The 16655-nt window shown below is 37.2% G+C and overlaps 1 protein-coding gene across 1 annotated transcript; it reads right to left on the reverse strand.

Moving 5' to 3' along the window:
- Positions 1-11745: 11745 nt before the first annotated feature.
- Positions 11746-12333, reverse strand: LOC131052013 (histone H4). Its single transcript, XM_057986622.2, has one exon. It carries the CDS (start codon positions 12290-12292, stop codon positions 11981-11983), a length of 312 nt encoding a protein of 103 aa, XP_057842605.1. The 5' UTR covers positions 12293-12333; the 3' UTR covers positions 11746-11980.
- Between the last annotated feature and the right edge of the window lie 4322 nt (positions 12334-16655).

A 16655-nucleotide genomic window follows, 5' to 3' on the forward strand; every position in this document is an offset into this window, starting at 1 on the left:
TGGGTCTTCACGATGGCGCCACAATGTTGAACCTGAATGGAGACCCCGAAACCTGTTTACGACATCAAAAGCTACATCTTTTTGCACCTTGGCCTGATCCTTCTTGCACCCTGTTGTCCCGGGAGGTGGGACCATGGCGCCCAGTGCCCTGGTCCCTCAGGACCATGGCGCCCAGCGCCCTGGTCCCTGGCCCTATTTTGGGCCCGGTCTCTTGTTGGGCATCGGGTCTTCAAGTTTGCAATTTGGAAAATAATGTTCCTAGGTCGGCCTAAGGTCAGAAAAATCAGTTTCATAACCCTAATTGAAAAGTATATAAACTACATTTCCCCTCCCAGAAGAGAAGGAAAAACATATGTGTGCAAAAGGCGGAAGCGATAGGCAAACATTCAAACATTCAAGCATTCAAGCATTCCTTCAAGCAATTGAGTATTCTAGGTCTCCATTCAAGGCTAGGTGTTGCATTCAAGACAAGGATTTAACCATTGAAGAGGAGATCACCTACAACATACAACCTACAACATCCTTACACCTTCGCATGTAAGAATACAAACATTCTTACAACAAGGTATCAGTACTTGATTACATTACAAACATTTACATTTACAGCATTCTCATTTCTTAGTTAATTCCAAAACCGGGGTTTGACCTGAAGGCAAACCCCTAATCCCTAACCCCCCAATCGTCCTCTCTTTTCTGTGTGTAGGTTGTAGGTACGCGGCTGTAATTGAAGATCTGGAATCCTTGTGCAAAGACGAACAAATCCCCCTTCGTTTCGCAGATTTTTCGGAGGACCGTGTGCACTCTAGGCGCCATCATCCAGTCAACTTTCGCTCAAACTTGTAGGACAGCATCGTCTCGACATTTTATTGCTAATTTCAAGTCCGTAGCTTCATCCCGTGTCTCTATCTCCGTCTACAAGCGAATCTTTCTTACTTTCACATACACTCCTAGTTCAATCCTTCTATCTACATTCTTTACAAAAGAGGGTATCCTTGTTGTCTCAACCCTTGAAACTCATTTAGAATTCAATCTTGCATTGTGTGGGATTGGATCTTGTGAGTTTCAACCCCTCTTTTGAATGTAAAGTCTCTCCTAAGTGAAAACCGTCAACCCTAGTGACCTCCTTTCTCTCTCCTTGGAGTGGGGGAACACCTAGGGTTCGATTTTCCGCTTTATAGGTAGTGAGACAAAAAAAAAATTGTAATACTTTTTCATATATTGTGATATAAATCTCACCATGGTTTTTTCCTTATTGGGTTTTCCACATAAAAATCTTGGTGTCCTTGTGTGGAAAGTTGTGGTGCATGTTTTTCTTTTAATTCTTCTTTTTGGAAAATCTAATTTGATGTTTAATTTGAACATGGAATTTTTTAAGCTTTAAGTAAATACTAATTCACTCCCCCCTCCTCTCAGTATTCCAATGGGTTCAACAATTTGTATCCAAGCAAAGATCCTTGATAGCAGTCTAACAACTGAGGTAAATCCTGCACTTGAACACATGGGAATTGAAGTAGTATTTAATGATGTGATTCCTTTGGAAGCATATCTAGAGTCAATGAAACAAAAGGGCAGTTGAGACATCAATCCAATGATTGCAAGGTAGATCTTGAAGGAGAAATTTGGTATGCTCTTGAAGACATGGATGGTGTAATGGAAGCATGCAAAGAATACAAGATCAAATTCAATAAGTCAAAGAAGAAAATTGTCAAGCTGAAAGTTCAAATTGATAGAAGCAAAGAATGTGAAATCAGACTCAAGAAGGTAGAAGATGAAATTGTTAACCTAAAAGTTCAAGTTGAAGAAGGCAAAAAGATTGTTGTCTATTTGGATTCTAAGCTTCATGACAAATCTATTGAATGCACTAAGCTTGAAGAAGAAGTTGTTTCCTTGAGGAAAGAATTAGAAGAGATCAAAGCCTTAGGTGAACAAATATCTACAATTCAAGAAGAGTTGTGACATTCTTGATGAGATAATTGGATGTCAAAATCCTCTCAAAGATAAGGGTGGTCTTGGCTTTGAAAAGGGGGTAAGCTCTAAAATAATTATGGTTGAAGATAAGATTGAGAAGAAGAAAGAGAAGACACATGATGAATCTAAGAAGATAGAAGGAAAGAAAGATGATCACACATGTTTGAAACCAAAAGAACTTCAAAAAACCTACTCCTAAACAAACTACTCCACCCAGTTACTCTCAATCTTTCAATGGTAATTGTTTTTCTTGTACTATTGATTGTATAGGAGTAAAATGAGTAAAATTAATTTAGGCGTCAGAGGTATAATGTCATTAATTTTCAATACATAGAGCGTAAGGACCAAAGGAAAAGCCTAGCAAATGGAGCAAAAGAGTCCAAAGGTATTGGATTAGTAACACATGATTATTATGCAAGAAAAAACATCTGCAAAAGCTATTTTGAAGGATTGAATGGAGTAGGGTTCAAAACCTAATGCTTGAAGCATGACAATAATAAATGGCCATTCAATACAATCATAAGCACCTTTAAAACCAAATATTTGGCCATGATTTTGCAAGAAATATTAAGCAAATTGATAGGCCTCCAATTGCAGATGTCCTCAAGTTCACCAACCTTAGATATGAATTTGGCATTTCATTTATTAAAAAACTTTTCCCTAAAGATTTATTATCAAAGCTTCTAGATAAAATTTATGTAGATCCTCCCTATTGAGAATCCCAAAGAGCCTTATAAAATTAACAAGGAAAACAATCACATTTGAGTATGTGCACCAAGATGGTGAGCAAAAGGGGGGGTATAAGTGGCCACTTTTTTTCTGAAATTAACTAAACCTGAATTTAGAGGAGTGATAATTTTTTTCAAAGATGGATAAGATTAAGAGGGTCAAATCCTTCCCGCATAGAGAAGTGTTCCTATTTTTTCTAGCAAAGCATAACATAGTGACTCGTGTGTGGGTCAAAAAAGTAATAGTTGCATTTAGTATTTTGAAAAATCCTTTGGCAGAAAGATAGTTAAGAGTGAGTACTAGAAATTTTGTATTTTGTAATAATTTTTTTAAAAGTTTTTAATCATTTTTTGAATTTGACACATCTCAAAAATTAGATACTTGTTCATGTGGGTCACATAACTTGTACCAAATTAATCAAAAATGTAAATTTTTTTTAAGTGCAAAGAGTGAAGCGTATAAAAATAATATATAATTTATTTCAAATTTGGACAAGGAGGTCAAAAGTTATTAAAAAATGGTACACATATGTCTTCGAGAACTATAGATACATTGGTAAAAAAATTAAAAATTAATATGTTAATGTTTTCAAATCTAAAAAAATCTTATAGCTAGAAAGCTCATAAGACATGTGAAATTATGGTGGTAATTTTACAAATACCCACTTGATGATGTGTAAAATTGATAACGAGGAAGTTGAGAAACCATATTGGAAGAAGGAAACATGTAAAAGGAAGAAAAATGAAGCTCCCAAGCCTAAGGTTTGTCATCCAAGGCAAAATGTGTACTTGTTATTTGAATTAAAAATACGTTTGTGTTGTTTGTTCATTAAAATCATGTGAGAGAAAAACATGCACATGTTATAACATGTACATGTAATGATAAACAAATAAAACATGTATGTGGTGGGCTAACATAAAGCGAGAAAAGGAGCATGCTAATGCCTTGGACTTCCCTTAGTTTTTCTTCATTAGGATATATACTTTAAGTTATATTTTATGTATATATTGGTAGGATGTTTGAGAATGGTTTCAGATCTCTAGGAGCCATAATGCAGATTCTAGATTTTAGGAGATCTTATAATTTTTCAGACAGTCAAATTTTAGTAATCAATAGGCTCTTGTCATCATTCTCTTTTTATCTCTCTATCTCACGCTCTTTGTCTCCCCCAAGCTCGATACCTATTTGTTTTCCTCTCTCTCCTTCTCCTCCCTCTCTACCTCTATCTCACTCTCTCCTCTCTCCCCAAGCTCTAGATCTTATAATTTCTCATACTTAAATCTAATTTCAATAATCACTAAGCTCATGTTATCATTTTATCTATCTCTATTTCACTATCTTTGTCTCCCTCGATCTCTATACCTATCTCTCTTCTCATCACCCATCCTCTCTCTCTCTCTCTCTCTCTCTCTCTCTCTCTCTCTCTCTCTCTCTCTCTCTCTCTCTCTCTCTCTCTCTCTCTCTCTCTCTCTCTCTCTAGATTTCCCTCTATAATTACCTCTATCTCCCATCTCCCCCTCTCTACATACCTCTACATCCCCCCTCCCTACTTATATTTATCTACATAAATCTCTCTCTGCCTCTCTTTCACCCCCTCCCTCCCTCCCTCCTTTTGTCTATATTTCTCTTTATCTTACTCTCTTTATATCTACTGAGCATTATACCTATCACTCTCCCTCTCTCCCCTCTCCCTACCTCTCTCTATCTCACTCTCTCCTCTCCACCCCAAGTTTATCTCTCTCTCTACATACCTCCCTGAATTAGAGAGGGGAGGGATAGAGAGGTAAGAGAGAGATGAGAGGAAGGGGAAAGGAGAATATTTATGGAGAGGGATAGGGGAGAGAGGTGGAGACGTGATAAACCTAGAGGAGGGTAGAGTGATTAGAGAGAGAGAGGGGAGATAGACGTAGACAGAGTAGGACACCTATAAAAAATGTACTTTAATAATGAAGGACAATCCAATGACTATTTATGTGGGAAGAAATACATAAATATTCATTGGATTTCCCTTCATAATTCAAGTATGTCCTATTATTTATGCATTTCTTCCACAAAAATAGTTATTGGATTGCCCTTCATAATTTAAGTATATTTTTTATAAGTGTCCTACTTTGTCTACTTCTATCTCCCCTCTTTCTCCCTTCCTCCCTCTTTACCTCTCTACCTCTCCCTCCATGTCTCATTACACGCATTTCTCTCCCCCTCTATCTCATTCACCTCTCTCTCTCCCACTAAGTCTCTTATCACTCTACCCTCTTCTAGGACTTTTACCTCTCTCCCTTTGTCCCTCTCTATCAATCCCCCTTTCCCCTCCCTCTCTTATATCTCTCACTTCTCAATCTCTACCTCTCTAAGTCTCTCTCCCCCTTTACTCATTACACACATTTCTCACTCCCCTCTATATCTCTCACCTCACTCTCTCTCTCCTATTGTGTCTCTCACCTCTTCACCTCTCCCCCTTTGTCCCTCTCTATCAATAAGAAGAGAGTGAAGGAGAGAGAGAAGTGAGATAGAAAGAGAGAGATAGAGACAAATTAATATGAAAGGATGGAGGGAGAGGTACGTAGATAAATATAGTATGGGGGTACTCAAGGATAGGTAAGTAGATATAGATAAGTGTGGCATCGTAAATTGTACACCCTTAATTGGGTGGTATAATTCCACGCTTAGGTTAGCACCCGCCTTAGTGTGTTTGCATCTTGCATCTTAAATTCTCTTTAAGCATTTAATTAAATAATTTAATTAAATCTAAAGTATTCTTTTATCCCTCTACACATTATAAAATTGGGCCCTTTACCATAAGTGTGCCCCTTTTTATTTTATTCTTCCAATTAATCATTTCATCAAATACCCTCATTATGTCCTATTTCGACCTTCAAGGACCAATTTTGCATATCTAAATATCACAAATTCCCGTATGCTCTTGGAATTTTCTCTAAAATCATAATATCTTTCTTCCCAAAAAAATTTGCGAAAAGTTGGTCGGACCAGGTGTTCAGACCAGGTAGCTACCTACCTGGTCTCAAATTCTTCTCCCCGAATTTTGGGAGCATGTTTTGGCGGTATTTTAATATTCAAATCCAAGAGATTGGTGGAAAATATTATTTCTAGGTCATCCTATGACCCAAAACAAAGTTAGGCTTTCATACATATAGCCTTTGCTTTCCTCATTTGAAGGATCCATTCTCTAGCAATTGAAGAAGCCTCTTATGAAGTGAAAGTACAAGTTATGAGGAGTCTACAATCAGCAAATCGGGCATTCATCAAGCACTTATCAATCCTTCATCAATCATCTTCAACAACAATTAGGAGATTTGAAGACATTGAAGAATAATAGGAGATCATCGACTGTTGATTGGCTTGTACCTCTCCCTTAGGGTTTTGGTATGGTTTCATGTTATTTTCATGTCTTTGTATGAGCTTCATAACACTCATTTTCAGATTTACATTCATGCTTTAATTCCATTATTGTATTTGTGATTTGAAGCATTTGCATTTACATTTACATTCATTTAGGGTTTACTCTCCAAAGTGTAGGGTAGAACTCTAGACCTACTTTCTTGTTCATTTAGGATCTTGCATACACACAAGATTCTTTCACACACATTTTCAATACATTATCGGCTATTTGTGGAGGTGGAATTCATCAAAACAAGGGGTTTGACTATGGCAAAACCCTATATAGCCACCTAGACACCATTTTTCAAGTTGCAAGTATAGGAATCTGGCGAACGCACGAATTTTGTGACCGACGGAACACACATGTGCAACTCAGCCTCAAAGATAGATCCTAGTTTCCAAGGACCAGGGTGTGGCACCCTGGTCCTCTTTGTTTTGCAGTTATTTTTTCGCAGTTCTACATTTTTGTGTCTGAGAACCTCAAATCCAGAAGTTCATATTTTTGTAGTATCAGGGACTAGGGCTTGGTGCCCTGGTCCTCCTCGGTCACCCCCCAATTTTAGTGTCAGGTACACATCAGAATTCCCCTCCCTCATCTGTGCTCAATTTCTCAGTTTCAATTTAGTCAGTTTCTACATTTTCAATTTATACTTGCTTCCTTGTTCATCTCCTAGCATAGTTGATTATCGCATCATATTTTGTACATCTCCTCTTCATTTACAGCAAATGAATGAAAACCCTAGGAGATATTCCTTGAGCCTCTCTCTCTCACAAGAAGTGGTCAAATTGATATATCTCCTCAAAAGCTTTCGTATTCTAATGTGTGGAGGAAAGCGGGGTTAGGTCCTAAACTACTCAATCCCATTTTTCAACATCACAATAAGTAGGAAAAAAATGAAAGAGAGAGAGGTAGAGAAATAGGTAGGGAGGGAGAGAGATGTAGGTTGATAAAGAGGTAGTAGGAAGAGAGAGTGGGGAGAGAGGTGATATTGATAGAAGTGGCAAGCGAAGGTTCAACAGATAGAGGGGGAGAGAGGGGAGATAGAGATAAGTTGAGAGGGGTAAATAGATAGAGGTGGAGAGAGAAGGAGAGATATAGAGAGAGGTGAGATAGATATAAGTAGAGAGGATAGTTGGAGAGAGGGAGGGAAGAAGAGGTATTAAAAGAGAGGAGGGTAGATAGGGACAAGTAGTTAGAGAGAGAGTATGGAGGGAAGGGGTAGAGAGTTAGGGGAGTTAAAAGTAGAGAGGGATCAAAAGAGAGATAGGTAGAGAGAGGGAGAGGAGAGATATAGAGAGTAAGAGGGAATATATATGGATAGATAAAGATAGAGAGAGGATATAAATAGAGAAAGGGAGAGGGGAGATAAAGAGTAGAGATAGATGGATAAGTAGACAGACGAAGAGAAGGAAGGAGGGAGGGATGTGGGTATAAAGAGAGGGTGGGAGGGGTATTTATGTAGAGAAATAGAGGTAGGTAGGGAAGGAGGGAGAGGTATATATAGAGAGGGAAAGGGGAGATAGATAAAAGTAGAGATAGAAGTGGAGGGAAAGAAGGGAAGGAGAGCTATGTAGAAAAATAAGGATACAAAGGGAGTGATAGGGAGGTATGTAGAGAGAGGTGTTGAAAGATAGGTCTCGATCTTGGGGTGGAGAGGAGATAATGAGATAGAGAGAAGTAGAGAGGGGAGAGAGGGAGAGTGATAGGGAGAGAGATAGGTATAAATCTCTATGGAGACAAAGAGAGTGATATAAAGAGAAATAGGGAGGGAGGGAGATTTATGTAGATAGATAGAGGTAGGGGGGAGGGAGGTAGAGGTACATGGAGAGAGGGAGAGGGAAGATAGAGGTAAGTAGAGAGGAAAAGGGTGAGAGTGAGTTAAGTAGAGAAGAAGCATGGGAGGATGAGATACAGAGAGAGAGAGGATGTATGTAGGGAGAGAGGAGATAGAGATAAGTAGAGAGAGAGAGAGAGAGAGAGAGAGAGAGAGAGAGAGAGAGAGAGAGAGAGAGAGAGAGAGAGAGAGAGAGAGAGAGAGAGAGAGAGAGAGGGGGGGCGAGAGGTGAGATAGTGAGGAGAGAATGTGTGTGAGGTAGGTAGAGAAGAGAGGGGAGATACAAAGAATGGTGAGAGAGATAGGTTTAGAGCTTGGGGAGAGAGGAAAGAGTGAGATAGAGATAAAGAGAGATGGTAATATGAGATTATGATTATTAAAATTTGATTGTCTGAGAAATTACAAGATCTAGAGCTTGGGGAGAGAGTAGAGAGTGTTGGAAGTATGCATTTATGTGTTGTTGGGGTTGTCATTGACGTCAAATATTTTGTTTCAGTTTGGCTCAAAAAAATTGTGGTGTAGAGTTATCTTGTTGTGTTGTTGGTGCAGTTGTTCCAATTCGGTTTAAAATATTTGTGGTGTAGAGTTATCTTGTTGTGTTGTTGGTGCTATTGTTCTATTGGTTGTTCTGGAAGTGCTTGGGTCCAAAATCTGGTGTTGGTATTGAGTATTATTGTTAACATTATTGGTTATAGTTTTGGTATCATAGATATGATAGTTATGTGGTCTAGAAACATCTTTGGGTTATCTGGGTATTGTGGTATTGTTCGTTGTTCGTTGTGATATTCTATGTTTGACCTATCCTTAGGTCTGGATATAATTTGTGGAAGCACGATTTGATATGATATGGGTCTCATCATAGCATGTGGAGATCCGGATTTGAGTTATATGCATTGGAGCTTATGTTTTTTATCAATGATTGCTTATATTTATGCATAGTGTGTGGATATATTTTTGGTTAGGCTTCGATGCTTGTGGATCAGTGTATTGATCCTTGAAAAATGTGTTTTGGTCCTCTCTTTCTCATGGAGTGGATCAGTATGTGTTTTTTTGGTTTGAAAAGTATATTTTGATTCAAGCTGACTTGGTTGAAGGTTTGATGATCTATCTTACATATGTAAGGCATATGTGTGTTTGAGTTGTAGAAGTGTGAAAATGGTGAGATGTGTGAGAGTATAGATGATGTGGTAAATAGCAAAGATCAGAGGAAGTTTGAGCAGAAGAAGGGTTGTGTTTGAATGATATGCAAGTTGTGTTGAAAACTATTGTAGAGAGTTGAGATAGGGTGTTGGAAAACCATATCAAAGTTGTGTGTGTTGATGTTGGTCACTTGATGCAGAGTTCAAGGATAGCTTCATGATCAAGAGATCCTTCTTTTCAAATCATTTTTTTGTATCTTTCCCTAAATGCAATTAGCTTCAGGTTTTGCAAGTCCTCTTTGTATCTTGTCCCATGAGTATTTAGCCTTGGTGTACAAGTCCAGAGTAGTGATCTCTCTTTTGTAATCATTTCTATTCATAATGGATATATTCTTGTGTGTTGACTCTCGCTGTGGTTTTTTCTTGTTTGGGATCTCCATGTATAAATCTTGGTGTTCATGTGTTGATATGTATTTTTGGTTAATTGTTTACATGCTACAGTAATTTATTTTTTTACACTGATTCCCCCCACCTCTCACTCCTACCTTGGGTTCAACAAAGAATGAGATGGAGAGGTGGAGAGGGAGGAGAAGGAGAGAGATAGAAAAATAGATAGATCTAGAGCTTGGAGGAGACAAAGAGAGTGAGATAGAGAAATAGCACTAGAATGATGGTAGGAGCCAATTGATTATTAAAATTTGACAAAATCTAAAAAATTATAAGAACTAAAATATAGAATCTGCATTATGACTCCTAGATATTTGAAACCATTCTCAAACATCCTACCATTATATACATAAAATATAATTTAAAATATTTCTTATACTTAAATGTTATATTTTATGTATATATCCTAATGAAAAAACAATAAGGGAAGGCCAAAGGCATTAGCATCTAGGGTCATGTTTCTTTCCTAGCTTTATGTCAACACAACACATATGTGTTTTGCTTGTTTACCATAACACGTGTGTCATAAAGTGTGTGTTTTTCTCTCATAAAAGTGCATATGTGTTTTTATTTTAAATAACACTTACATGTTTTTAATTCAAATAACACATGTTTTTTGGCTCAATATTTTTGAGCCTTAACACATGTTTTTTGGCTCAATTTTTTTGAATCGTAACACATACTTGGTTTTTGAATTTATCAAAAACACATGAATTTTGTCTATACTAAGCATTTATTTTTTCTAGTGGCCACTTTTTTGTTCACCATCTTGGTGTACATACCCATCCAAGAACCTTATCATCAACCATGATGTGAACAACCTCCTTGAGATTAGTAATGCAAAGAAATTGATCACAAAGACTTGTTGTGAGGAAGAAAATTGACAAGGAACAACCTAAAGGCATTATTGTAGGGCATGGTCTCATTCAAGAGAATTTTCCTTAGCAATGAAATTTTGCTCATAATGCTTAACAAAATCCTAGAGGAAATCTTACAATTATTTAAACATATTTTGGTCATCCTTGATCTATTTTATGCTATGAGAAGTGCATGATGAGTTGTAAGGGCTTGGAAAAACTCCTTGGAGGGTCTATCACCAACTTTAAGCTAGTGAAGTATTACCTTAACATGAGCACCTCTAGTACAATAGTTATTTGCAATTTGTTTCTTTTATCATGGATTTACCATCCTCATTTAAAAGGTAGGGGAAAAGTGATTAACCTCAAGCACCTTTGTAGCCTTGCAAAGATTCAAGGTAGTGACCTCATATGTTCAACTCCAAAAGATAGCCAATTGGCATCCATAAAAGCACAAAGAATGAGATGCACATCGAATGGATCTATACCACCAAGCAAATAGGCCAATCGATTGAGTGGGACAACTTTTCAACTCCAAAAGATGGCTAATTGGCATCCATAAAAGCACAAAGAATGAGATGCTCATTGAATGGATCTATGCCACCAAGCAAATAGGCCAATTGGTTGAGTGGGACAACTTTCAAGATTTTAGAAATTCTTGATGTGTGTCAACAAAGGTTGGTGACTCAATAAATAATTAATTAAAAAAACTAGGTCTTACAAGTTTGAGGGGAGCCCACTTACCATTTATTCTTGAACTTGATGGGAATGTGGTTTGATGTCTTGATATCTAGCAAGGGTTCAATTGAAAGAGAAAAATAACTAGCAAAGGGAAAAAAAAAAAGATTACACAAAGCATAGATTAATTGAGGTGTTTAAAGACCCTATCAAAGCCAACACAATTAGAATAAAAATTATTCTAATGCACTACACATTCAAAAATTAGAATAAGATGTTTGGTACAGTTGCTAGCAATCTTTGTATTATTACATTTGCATGTCAAGGTGTGATTACTAGCATTTTAACAATTATAACAACATAAACCACAAATAAAATATAGAAATTAAAAAGAATTATCACTAATTAGACACATACAAGAAATAAATTTTCAAAAATAGAACAGTAAAACAGATCCACTCTAAATATCCGTAGCAATAACAGATGTTCCAACAAATGCATTTTAATATTAATAAAAAAAACCAAAAAAAAAAAAAAAAAAAGGAAAAACCTTACACAGATCCAATCTATTAACCGGTAACAATGACAGATACAACGAATCTACATGCTAACAACAATCTGACAGAACTTTAAATAAAGTTTTTACTGTAAAATCTCGATCTGTTCTTTTCAACGTAGAATCAGCATACCACATGAATCAAATATGATGAGGCTAATATTTTATAAATCCAAACAGAAAATCTTAAGGACAACAAAGAAATCTCCATTACTCCCTCCAGATCAGATTTCAGAGAAGAAGACCCGACATCAAACCCTAACAAGACACGTACATTGAAGAAAAGAAAATAATTTGACAGAGCTTAAAAACTTCCAGACAAACGGTGGTGTCGAAAGACACCATATCATTAGATAAAGCGAGCGATTAACCTCAGCCGCCAAAGCCGTAGAGAGTCCTGCCTTGCCTCTTTAAGGCGTAGACGACATCCATAGCTGTAACAGTCTTCCTGCGTGCGTGCTCAGTGTAGGTAACAGCATCTCTGATTACATTCTCGAGGAAGATCTTCAGAACCCCTCTGGTTTCTTCATAGATAAGGCCGCTGATACGCTTAACGCCTCCTCTCCTTGCAAGGCGACGAATTGCGGGCTTAGTGATGCCCTGAATGTTATCTCGCAGCACCTTCCTGTGCCTCTTTGCACCTCCCTTCCCCAAACCCTTTCCTCCCTTCCCTCGTCCCGACATTTTATCACTCTTTCCGAACTGCTGAAGAAAATATGTAAAAATATTTGTTGCAGAGATAGATTAGATGGAGGGTTTCCTGTGTGCTTTATAACCGCCTTCCGCCAGGCGTGTCAAATTTGAATTTGTTTCCCGCTCGACCAAACTCAATCTCGACCGTTAAATCCATCGCTTATCCGTGGCACGCTGTGCATCCAAACCTTGACCGTGCGATTGGCATCCCGATAGATGTTAATTGAAGGTGAAACTTGTTTTTTTTTATGGATCTATATATATAGAAAGATACACTTAAGTAGTTTGTGTAAAACTTAAATTTGTTTTTCTCTTCACTAACATATAAAAGATACAAGGGTGGACGGTATCATTTAGATATAAAAATGTTCTTTTTTGTTTTGTTTATATGGTCTTTTTATTACAACTTCTTATTAGATGTATATGCAATTGTGCTTGTGTGGTCTTTTTTTGCATTTTTTAATTTCATAGCTGCCACCTTTTTAATTAGTACGATAGCTCACGTGTGATATTATTTGCATTTTTGTTCATGTGTGTGCCTTGTAGTGCCTTGTATTTTCTTGAAACAAAACCATTGAGAAAAATAGAAGAGATGAACAACAATTTGCATGGTGTTAGAATTTGTTGTAGTTATTGGGTGTTTTCCTCAACTACATCTTGACCTTCAAGTCAGCTTTTTTTACTTAAAAAATTTAACCTTTATTCTTTCTTGGGATATAAATATATGGTTTGGATAATTGGCTCATTGATTGAGCTATGTAGCACTTCTTGATAGGGACAACTAGGGTCAATTCATCATGATCATGCAATTTAGGGTAATCTGCTTCTAGCTCATCCATGAATGGGCAAATACCTACCTCTTCTAATCCATCATCCTCTTTATTACAGAGGGTGTTGATACCATAAGAGTCAACTTTGTTGGTGAAATAAGCATACGGAGAACCATAGAAATTGAAGCATTCACAATAGTCATGGGATCAAACTTATTCTCCCTTTGATGTTTAATGAACTTTCCATGGTTGTGCCAAACAAATTCAACATCTAAAGGGATTGAATTATCGATCCACTTTTTAAGATTTATCACTCTAAACTAGAAGATTTAACAACAATGCATCCAACAATTTTGTGTCCAATCATGTTGTAGCAAGAACACTTCAATGGGAAGCCTTTGTAGTTTATAAATTGAGTTCAAATTCTAAAGGAGGAAAGAATTCTAATGGAGTGTCTCATGTTTTTTTTATATAGCAATCATAGTGCAAATCTTAATTGATCTACTTGATGAAGCAACCAACTCAAAATCTTGTTTGACAAAAGAGCCCACCTAACTAATCATCTTTCTAGTGAAATCTATATCTATAATGAACAAAGGGAGACTGTACAACTGTGTCTAGATAGGAATGGAGCTAATTTTAACTTTGTAGTTGGATCAAAAAAGGGAATCCATGAAGTACTAAAAAGATTAGATTGCTCATAGAACTAGGGACCATTATGTATCACAAAGGCTACTAGACATGTATGTTTAGTAACATATTATTATTTTTCTCATACCTATGGGAAATTTTCATTGTGTTCGTAATGGATACCCAATATAAACATTAGTGGGTATTCAAATATATAACAAGTTCCTATTATGTTAAATTTTAAATCTTTTTCACCCACACTTTCGCCTTGGTTTTAGGCTTGAAATTTTGACCCTAAGAATTGGACTTGCAAATACAATCTCATAGTAGCATCTACTAGTAAAATTAACTTCAATAATTTGGTTGATGATTTTTTGTTCAATATTCTTTAACAAAATTATAACCTATTATAGATTTTCTTTTGATATATAATAGTGGTAAAACGGAGCAACGCTTGATTACAGTGCAAGCTTCCTTAAGCACAAAGAGTTTGCAAATTCATCCATGAAATGGATCAGAATAAAACCTTCCTAGCATCACTTCATCAAAAAATCCTCCAAAAAACTAGAGACAAAACCATAGTATGCACAAATACTTAACTACCTATAGCATACAAAAGCATGGCTTACATTGCTAGGGCATGTGCACCAAGATGGGGGACAAAAAAGTGGTCACTCCACTTTTTGGTCTCATCCAAAACATAACGTGAGTGTATTATAATGCGCTCACATCATGGCTCGATAATGTTTTAGTCATTACAAGGACATAACATGGGCAAATTATAACATGCTCGCATTTTGAACAAGGAGAAATGTTTTCGATGTCCCATATTTGCCTCAATCTCCTGAGCTCGTATTTAATCTCTTGATCAAAATGTATACACAAAATACAACATTTAAGTAAAACTCACATTTCAAAATGTCTTTTTCCTTTCTTATACTTAAATTATTTCATGCATATATTGGCAAGATGTTTGAGAGTGGCTTCAGATCTTTGGGAATTATAATGCAGATTCTAGGTTTTAGATCTTATAAATTTTTAGACTTGGTCGAATTTCAATAATCAACAGACTCCTATCAACATTCCCTCACTATCTCTATCTCTCTCCCTACACTCTCCCCTCCTCTCTCTACATTTCTATCTATCTCACTCTCCTCTCTCCCCCACACTCTATATTTTATATTTTTTAGAATTAGTCAAATTTTAATAATTAGAATGCTCTTATCATCATTCCATCTCTTTGTCTCACTCTCTATGTCTCCCTAAATCTCTACACTTGTCTCTCTCTTTATCACTCTCAATCTTTCCCTCTCTCTACCTCTCTTTGTCTCACTCACTCCTCTCTGCCTAATTCTCTAAACCTATCTCTCTACCTCTCTCCCACCCTTCACTCTCCACTCTCTATCTACCCTATCCCTCTCTTAATAGGTACCACGTACTCTCTCTCTCCTCTCTATCTTACTTTTCTCCCTCCCTCATTACCTCTATTTTCTACATGTATGTCACTCTCTTCTCTCCCTCCATCCCCTCTCCACTTATCTTTCTCTTTCTCACCATTTCCCTCTATACTTATCTCTATCCCCTCTCTCCCTCTCTCTATATACCTCTCCCTCCCTTCCTACCTCTATTTTTATCCATACATCTCCCTCACTCTCCTGCTCCCTCCTTCACTCCCTCCCTCCTCCCCTCTTCATTTCTATCAATCTTGCCTCACTCTCCCCCTCCCTATCTCTCCATCCCTCCCTCTCTCACCCACTCTACCTAAGTTCCATTTTCTCTCTAAATCTATTTATCTTCTCTCCTCTCTCTATCTCTCTTCTCACTTTTTGTCTATCTATCCATCTATCTCCCCTCTCCCTCTCTACGTCTCTCCCTCCATAGTTCTTTCTATCTCAACTCTCTCCCTCCCTACCTTTCTCTCCCTCCCTACCTTTATCTCCCTCCATCCCTCTAAATCTCTCTACCTACATCTCTCTATCACTATCCTTAACTGCTTATCTCTACCTCTCCTCTCTCTCTTTGCATACCTCTCCCTCCTTACTTGCTTCCCTCGCCACTCCTTTCTATCTCTCCTTCCTTGTCTACGTCTCTCTCTCTCTCTCTCTCTCTCTCTCTCTCTTCATACCTCTTCGTCCCTTTGATCATCCATCTCTATTTCCCTCTATAGTTGTCTTTGAATCTCTCTTTTTCTCTCTATCTCACCTCTATCCACTTAAATATTTACTTATCTATATCTCCCCTCTCCCTCTATCCAAAACCTTATACCCTTAATCACAAACCTTATACCCTCAATTTCATATCTTATACCCTCAATTGTAAACCCTATACCCTTGATCCTATACCTAATACCCTCAACCCTCAATCCCCAACTCTATACCATATACCATAAAACCTATACCCTTATTCACAAACCCTAAATCCTATATAAATACCCTCAACCCCAAACCATATATGTTATACCCTATACCCTTAATCACAAACCCTAAATCCTATATCAATACCCTCAACCCTAAACCCTATATCTAATACCCTCAACTGTAAACCCAATACCCTCAACACTAAACCTAACACCCTATACCTTATACCCTTGACCCTAAATCCTACATCATCAACCCTATACTCTCAACTATAAACCCCCAAAACTAGACCAATGCCCTCAACCTAAATCCTATGTCTTATACCCTCAACTATAAACCTTATACCCTTGACTTCATACCCAAATATCATATACCCTCAACCCTCTATACCTTGAACCCTGAACAATATATCAATACCCTCAACCCTATATGCTAAACCTTATATGATATACCCTTAATTATAAACTCTAAACATATGTAGCGTCCTAAATTGTACTCACCTATAATTTTGTCATCACTTGGAATTCCTCCCCTAATGCTTTAATGAAGCACTAATTCTGCTCACACTAGCTATCAAACACAACTTTTCACTGTCTA

This window comes from Cryptomeria japonica, chromosome 10, assembly GCF_030272615.1.
Source record: "Cryptomeria japonica chromosome 10, Sugi_1.0, whole genome shotgun sequence".
Lineage (NCBI taxonomy): Eukaryota > Viridiplantae > Streptophyta > Pinopsida > Cupressales > Cupressaceae > Cryptomeria > Cryptomeria japonica.

What these genes read in the sequence shown, in the direction of transcription:
- LOC131052013 (XM_057986622.2), bottom strand. Translation starts at nt 12,292, where the DNA reads ATGTCGGGACGAGGGAAGGGAGGAAAGGGTTTGGGGAAGGGAGGTGCA.